General features: G+C 39.9%; 1 protein-coding gene across 4 annotated transcripts; it reads left to right on the top strand.

Moving 5' to 3' along the window:
• CNEP1R1 (CTD nuclear envelope phosphatase 1 regulatory subunit 1) lies at positions 1–6,958 on the top strand. 4 transcript variants are annotated; one of them, XR_012630568.1, is made up of 7 exons: positions 1–351; positions 2,402–2,473; positions 4,718–4,791; positions 5,130–5,239; positions 5,370–5,424; positions 5,685–5,785; positions 6,218–6,958. XR_012630568.1 is itself a non-coding variant. In XM_074881804.1 (7 exons), the coding sequence occupies exons 1-7, from the start codon at positions 114–116 to the stop codon at positions 5,724–5,726; spliced, it is 468 nt and encodes a 155-aa protein (XP_074737905.1). In that variant the 5' UTR covers positions 1–113; the 3' UTR covers positions 5,727–6,958. The 4 variants fall into 4 exon arrangements, 3 of the variants coding, with proteins under 3 accessions (XP_074737905.1, XP_074737906.1, XP_074737904.1); XM_074881804.1 differs by adding an exon at positions 1,776–1,865 and having other exon boundaries at positions 1–138; positions 5,685–6,958; XM_074881805.1 differs by having other exon boundaries at positions 1–138; positions 5,685–6,958.
• The last annotated feature ends 89 nt before the right edge of the window (positions 6,959–7,047 follow it).

The raw sequence follows: 7,047 nt of genomic DNA, 5'->3' as shown, positions 1-7,047 counted from the left end.
GTTGTTGCGGGGGCCGGTCCGGTCGGTGTGTGGGGCGGGCTGGGCGGCGGGCGGCCGGTGGCTGCGGGGTGGCAGGGGGCACGGCTGGCGCTGGCTGCCTCCGCCCGCCCGCCATGAACTCCCTGGACCAGGCTGAGGGTGAGTGCGGCGGCCTGGAGCGAGCCCGGCGCTGCTCCTTCGGCGCGCTGGGAGCTTCCGGCTCCGCGCCTGGGCTGCCCGAGTGCGCTGCCTCGTCCCTCCGGAGCGGGCCCCACAGCGGCGCTACCCTGAGGGGGGCGAAGCGGCCGCAGGAGGCCTCGGCTCCATCTCCACCGCGCTCCTGGGGCCGGCGCTCCTCCTCGGCCCAGACAGGCGAGCTGGGGCGGGGTCTGTCGGGCCACCTCCGCATCCTGAGGCTCGGGGGCGGGCTGCTGTTGCTCTCCGGCCGCCCCGCGGAGGCGGAGAGCGGAGCCCGCAAGGAAGGCCCGTGCTGAGGGGCTCCGTGTGTGGGCCCGCCAGCAGCCTTCTTCCCCTGGGGAGGAGGGAGCTGCCCAGCGGGCTTTCCCTTTCGGAGCCCTTTCTCGACAAGGCTTCTTGACTTTAGCTTACTAAAATCCGCTTGTGCTGCGGTAACTACTTCTCCCCTCACGGGTGTTCACATGAAACGCGTTTCTTACAGCTTTGAGTCCCGTCTAGCACACTATGCCATGGCTTCTCTTGCACTTGGAACGTGACCTCAGCCCTCTTGTCTGAAAACATTGATCGTTTGGGTTACAAGTTCTTTGAAGCTACAGTTTACAGGATGTCAAAACCCTGAAAGGAGTTTTTTAGTGTCCAAACAGAAGACTGGTAGAGATTCTTGAAATGCATCAGTCTCTCAGACTTAGCAGGTGTTTTGTATCAGATGCTAGAGATAGGCATGTCAACAAAAAATGACAGTCTGGCATTGTCACGGCTTTGTTGTTATGCCCGTACAAGCTGTAGGGATCTAGTTGTACCTTGGTAGTTCCAGGTGCCAAAGTGATAAACTCGTGATTCTTAGAATGTGGCAATCTAAAAATCAGTTAAAACTTTTAAGTTCCTGTTTTCTGAAGGGGGTTTTTTGCTATTTTTTTATTTTAATGCTGTCTACATTATACGAGTGTTTTCTTGGGAACTTTGTTATCAACAGCTTGATTTTATGCCTACAGGGTGCTATTTCTCAAATAGCAGGTTTTCATGTGATGCCTCATAGTCCCCCTGTCACTTCAGTGTCTAGTTGTAGGGGTTTGTGTTAGTCAGGGAGCAGTTAATTAGCTTTAATTGCTGGCAGTGGCTTAGCTTCCCTAGAAGGGAGGTGGAGGACAGACCATAACTACTGGGCCGTTGGTAGTAATTAAGACTAGTTAGCTGTTTTGTGGCTGAAGTCAAGGTGCTGTAATCTTCTCCCCCATAAATTCACCTGCAAACTACTCGGGAGTAAATTTACAATTTGGGAAATAGCATTAATTACTCTCTATCTGCTTTATTATGGTAAATGATTTAGCAATAGTTGCAAGTTGAAGGGAAAAAAAAAATTCGAGAGTGATGCTAACTGAAACACTTTAGCTGCAAGTTAATGCTCATAAATACTTAACTCCAGGTAGAATTCTAGCTTTGAAATGTTGTCAAACATTGACCTTGTTGAACAGAAAGTTAAATCTAACACAGACTTCAGGTGAAACAGTTCCTTGTAGACAGATATTAGGTGGCTGGCTAAGATTTTTTTTTTAAAAACAAATTAGGACTATGAACTTGAAATGCTGCTTGGCATTTAGCAGCAATTTCAATGGAAAGACCATGGGAGAATGATGGTAATAAGAAGAAAGATCTGTTTAAAGAAAAAAAAAATTGGGCTAGAGTTTGCGGTGAGTTTTTACATGTGTGTGTATATATATATCATGGTGCTAGAAGTTTGTACAAAACAAAGTCATCAAAGCCATGCTGCTACAAATAATCCCTTGAACAGCTGGCAAATGGCAACTTTTTTTTTTTAATTACCATTATATAGATAATAGAACTTAATGGTTTCCTGATGTACTTAATACTCCAAAATGTGATTTTTTTTTTTTCTTTGTGTAGGGACCATTTAAGCTATTCTAAATCTAACTCTCAGTATTTTTAAAGATGTCTAAAATACTCTGAATTCTCACTGTATCGATTTTCTGTAAGTGGAAGTGTTTCTTGCATTTAGTGTAATTCCATCATTGTACTTTTTAGCTAAAGTTGTGTGAAGCTACTTCGACTGTGCTTTTATTGCATCTAAATGATCATTGCATTGATTTTCTCTGCCTGTTTAAGAAATGGCTATGCACAGAGGAAAAGTGAATTCCTTTTATCTTTTACATTAAAATTTGACTAAATAGATGAAGGTCTAATTCTGCTTGATACACATTCTCCCCAGATCTCAAAGCTTTTGAAAGAAGACTTACTGAATATATTGCATGTTTGCAACCAGCTACAGGACGTTGGAGAAGTAAGTTTGATGTTCCAAGGGATAAATAGGATTCTGTCTTTCAAGCTTTTTAGATTTACTAGTGTGTATCTTTGATTTATGTTTGCCCAAACAAAAATCTGTGCTTAAACTCTCTTTAAAATTTCTGTGGCATATATTCAAACATTCTTCAACAAGATAATACAAGATACCAAACTAATACTTTAGCCAGAGTTAGAAAAATGAGGCCAAGATTGAATTGGCTTAAGGCTGAATTATTCTGAAAATGGTTGGGACAGTAAGTTGTTTTATTTGTTTCTGTTTTGGTATGGGTTTTTTGTTTTGGTGGGTTTTTTTTTTTTGAAGGCTTAGACTTCGCAGTCACCATAGTTACTTGAACTGAATATGATTGTGTGAGAGTCCCTACAAAATTGAAGGTGGAAAAGTTACAGCAGTGTGGCTTGAGGGCAGAATATGTCCTCATCTCGGTTCTACCAGGAAAGTTTGAAGGAGGGAGGAAGGCAAAAAATATCCCAGATATGCTGCCAACTTGGCGATCAATAGTCCATGGTGGAAACAGACTGCTTTTTTGTTCTAAGATTCTGCCAGAGTTTCTGTACACAAAGAATACAGACGTTTTTTAGAAGATATAAAATAGCATCTTTTCTCCTGAGGACCAAGAGGTTAATTTCAAATGAAGGATCTGGAGGAATGACTACTTAAAAAGCAAAACCAACAGAAAAACCCACCCCACCCCGAAACACAACCAACTAAACACTACTACACCGAAACCCCTTGTTTCAGAGCAATTGGGAGGCAAGTGGATATTTCTCAGTAGATCCGCACAACTTGTGCGCACCTACTGTAGGAATGCATTTGGCTTCCAGAATTCCTACATCCTGTCAGATATAATTAAAAAAAAATGTAGGACTGGAAACTTCTAAGCATATTTAAATGAGATTTGCATAACTAGCATTATGTTCACTAGCTAACTTTTTTCTCCTAACTGCTTGTTTTGATAGTTTTGTAGTTCATGTAAAAGAGGGACTTTTTACTTTAATTATAATGGGGTATTTAACCCAATGTTAACTTTTCTTCCTGTTATCCTGGAAAAAAAGTATTTTATACAGAGAAGCTCTATGGTTTTGATAGATTTTTTTTTTTTTTCCCCAACTGTATTTTGGAAACATAACTTCTTAGGGTTACTTTTTTATTTTGTTTTTCATTTTGTAATATCAATAAGGAATATGCAATTCATTAGTAAATTATATCAGTCTTACAAACCTGAAAGTAGTATTTCATGAATATCTGGGTTTTGTTTTCAGGTTCTTTCCTATGATGCTAAAGGCTGGTAACTCTGGGTGGTCTTTTTTTTGTGTTGGTTTTTTTTTTCCCCTTTCCCCCACCAGTAAAAGACTTTATTTTTATCCAGAACTTCAGGCTCCACAGAAAACACTTAGAACTGCCAAATATCCAGTGAAAGCTGCAAGCCTTTATGGGTGTGCAACAGAACATGAGCTTTCTCTATATTTGTTGTTTTCTTTTTCTGCCAACCCCTGTTCCCCAACCCTTTGTAGTCTCTCAAAATCAGTCTAGTGTCTTGTGTTACTCTAATATGTATCTAGCATTATCCATTTACAGTGAATTGATTATTCTTCCTAAACCATTCTGGATGTGTAGAGGTTTTTGCTAATCTTCATGTGCTAAAGCTACCATGCCTTCTGATTCGTTTACATTTTGTGGTTTTTTTCTGTCAGCTTTGCTTGCTTGTAATTGTTGATTGGGATGGGGAGCATAACACAACTTAGTTGTGCTACTGAAACTGCTGGTGCTAATGCCTCAGGCTTTTCTTATTAGAAGAGCTAGCAGGATGGAAGCTTTAGTTCTGTTCTGCAATTTAATGGCACTGCATTTCTGTTGCCTAGACTGCCTAAGCTCAAATAGCATACTGAACACTTGGTACAACTCTTATTCCAGTCTTTCAACTCCTTTGTGCTAGCTGTGTTTTAGAAACTTTCATTTCTTCAAAGCCTCAGGATGTTTTTATTTGACAGAATTTAGATTTTGGTACCTACTTGTCCTGTCCAGAAAACTTCTACAGAATCTTTACACTTTCACACAATAGAAGTTTCTTTGCCTAATTTCACATCTGCCTTCCAAGTAGAAGCTTTTCCTCCCTGAGAAGTGGGAGAAGAATTAAATGCTTAAGAGCTGCTGCTGAAAAATAAATGCTTTTTAATAGGAGTGAGGTATACTGTTTATGACTCTTGTTCTTCTCTTTATCAGTGATTCTGATAGTGGTATCAGTCTGCACAGCAACCGGTGCTTGGAACTGGTTAATAGACCCGGAGACACAAAAGGTAAAGATCACCCTGATGGGAATGTAGTCTGTTTCATGGCTTGGTGTTGCAGTCGAGTGCTATAGTATTGTGAAAACAGAAAGGCTGAAGGTGGTTCTCCCATGAAACCCTGAGATCATTTTTAGTTAAGCTCTCAAGCTGTCTTGAATTGTTGTGGAATGTCTCCTGGGACAGTGCCTGCCAAAATGCTACACCTTGAATGCTTATCTAACGAATTGTTCACAAGTACATAGAAATGGCTAGGAGCAGTATTTCTCTTTAAATTTAAGTGAACTAGACAGCAACTTCGTATATGTTTTAGAAAGTATATAGTGGGACTAATCTGCTTTCTTTCCTAGGTGTCATTTTTCACATCACTTTGGAATCACCCATTTTTCACAATTAGCTGTATTACCCTAATAGGCTTGTTCTTTGCTGGAATACATAAAAGAGTGGTGGCACCATCAATGTATCCTTCGATCATGTTTGTCAGCGTTGTAGTTACTGCTGTTACTGAAGCCTATGCTAATACTGCTTTTTCAGTTGTTATTTACTCTGTGTACAAGCGTTAGCTGCATTCCTTGACACGACCCACACAGTATAGCAGCCCGATGTCGAACTGTTTTGGCAGAATATAATATGTCCTGTGATGATGTAAGTGTTAATGGTTCATTGCCTAAACCTTGTTTTTAAAGAAATGCAAATAATTTGAAAAGGCACACAGGTTTGTTTTTTTTTTTTCTGAACAGCACTTGTATACACCTTAACAAATTCTGTGTGTCTGTAAAACTGGAACGTAGAATACGTCATATTGTTTTGTGTGTTGTTTTAAACTTAGCCTGTAAAATTGAACTTGAAGTGGGATTGTTGGGCTCAACTTTCAGAGTCTAAACTTTTTTTTTTCTGTCTTGCAGACTGGAAAATTAATTTTGAAACCTAGGCCTCATGTTCAATAAGGGCTGTCTTCCTTCAGTTTTTTCCACTGCCATGGAAACCAAAAATGACCTTTTTTAAGGTAGTATGACAGCAAAAAACTGAACAGGACTGGTTGTCACTGCCTGGGAGTGAAAGTCTTACACAGTCGACAATGAAAGTGTGCAATATTACTTCCTTGAATATTTATCCAAATTCTTTGTTATCATCTTATCAGTGCTTTTGCTACTTCTGATTACCTCTTTTTCAGTATTAGTGTCACTTTTTTACTTCAGCTAGAACAGAACATACAGGTGAAGTATGTTAATCGGCTATGAAGTTGAACTTGAAAATCAAACCTCATTTGTGTTATGTGTCTGTGTAAGCTATTGTAAATAGCAGATCGATGCCAATGTCCAGGAAAAGAAGTAATATTTGCTGTATGGATTTTTTTTTTTTTTTGTTCTCATGAACAGTATTGAAAGGAACACTTACCATTCCCATGATGTTTTATTAGCACACTTACTCATTACAGCTGTCCTTGTCTCCTGGTCACTCTTCTGGAACTGGTTCAGAGCCTTGTGGAAAGACTCTGTCTGTGCTGGAGAAAACTGGTGTCTTACCGTTTAAGAACTTTGCAAATACGTCAAGGATCACATTTGTCACATTGTATATATAGTGCACCAGCCACTTTCATTGTGGTCATACGTAGCTCCTTGTTTGATCTGGTTCACAACACTGTTATTCTAAGACAAATTGTCTTAGATACGCTTGTATCTTCCTGGTTGTAAGGCTGTACTGTATCTTAAGTCCACATGCCCATTCTGAGTGGATTTTTATGCTGTGATAGTCTGAATATGAAACTAGTATTGCAAATGTATACCTTCAGATTTGGTGAAGAAACTACAGAGAGTGCCACAATAAGATAACATTTGTTATTCAGAGTGTTAAAAACAAGGTGTGGATGTTATATGCATAAAGCATAACTTCTGAATAGCTAAAATTGTAAAGAGTTTTAAGAGTAAGTTGTTCAAGGTGCCTTTTTAATTGTTTCAAACTCTTTTAATTGACTACAACTGCAAAGCTGTTGCAACTTCAGTAACTTCTACTACAGGGTAGGCTGGCTTTTAAAGGCAGCCTATTGATGTAATGTTGTCAGTTGAGACAGTAAGAATTGTCTCCTGTCATTTTTCCAGTAAGTCTTCTGCCCATCCATTATTTTTAACTGCTGTGTATTTTGTAGGTAAATGTGTATATAATAAATTCTTTGTATAAACAGGTGTTACCTTCTTTTGTACTGTGCAAATGCAGATCTCAGATGAACACAGAAGAACTTCAGAAGTTTATAGCTGGGGTCTGTAACTG

This window comes from Strix uralensis, chromosome 12 (genome assembly GCF_047716275.1).
Source record: "Strix uralensis isolate ZFMK-TIS-50842 chromosome 12, bStrUra1, whole genome shotgun sequence".
Lineage (NCBI taxonomy): Eukaryota > Metazoa > Chordata > Aves > Strigiformes > Strigidae > Strix > Strix uralensis.
The sequence above is the reverse complement of the archived record's forward strand: the minus strand, read 5'-3'. Positions and strand labels throughout refer to the sequence as shown.

Excerpts from the sequence above, each read along its gene's own strand:
- CNEP1R1 (XM_074881803.1), top strand. The coding sequence starts at position 114 with ATGAACTCCCTGGACCAGGCTGAGGGTGAGTGCGGCGGCCTGGAGCGA. Across the intron at positions 352-2,401 it reads CTCCTCCTCGGCCCAGACAG|ATCTCAAAGCTTTTGAAAGA; the intron begins GCGAGCTGGGGC and ends CATTCTCCCCAG. Across the intron at positions 5,425-5,684 it reads ATAATATGTCCTGTGATGAT|ACTGGAAAATTAATTTTGAA; the intron begins GTAAGTGTTAAT and ends TCTGTCTTGCAG.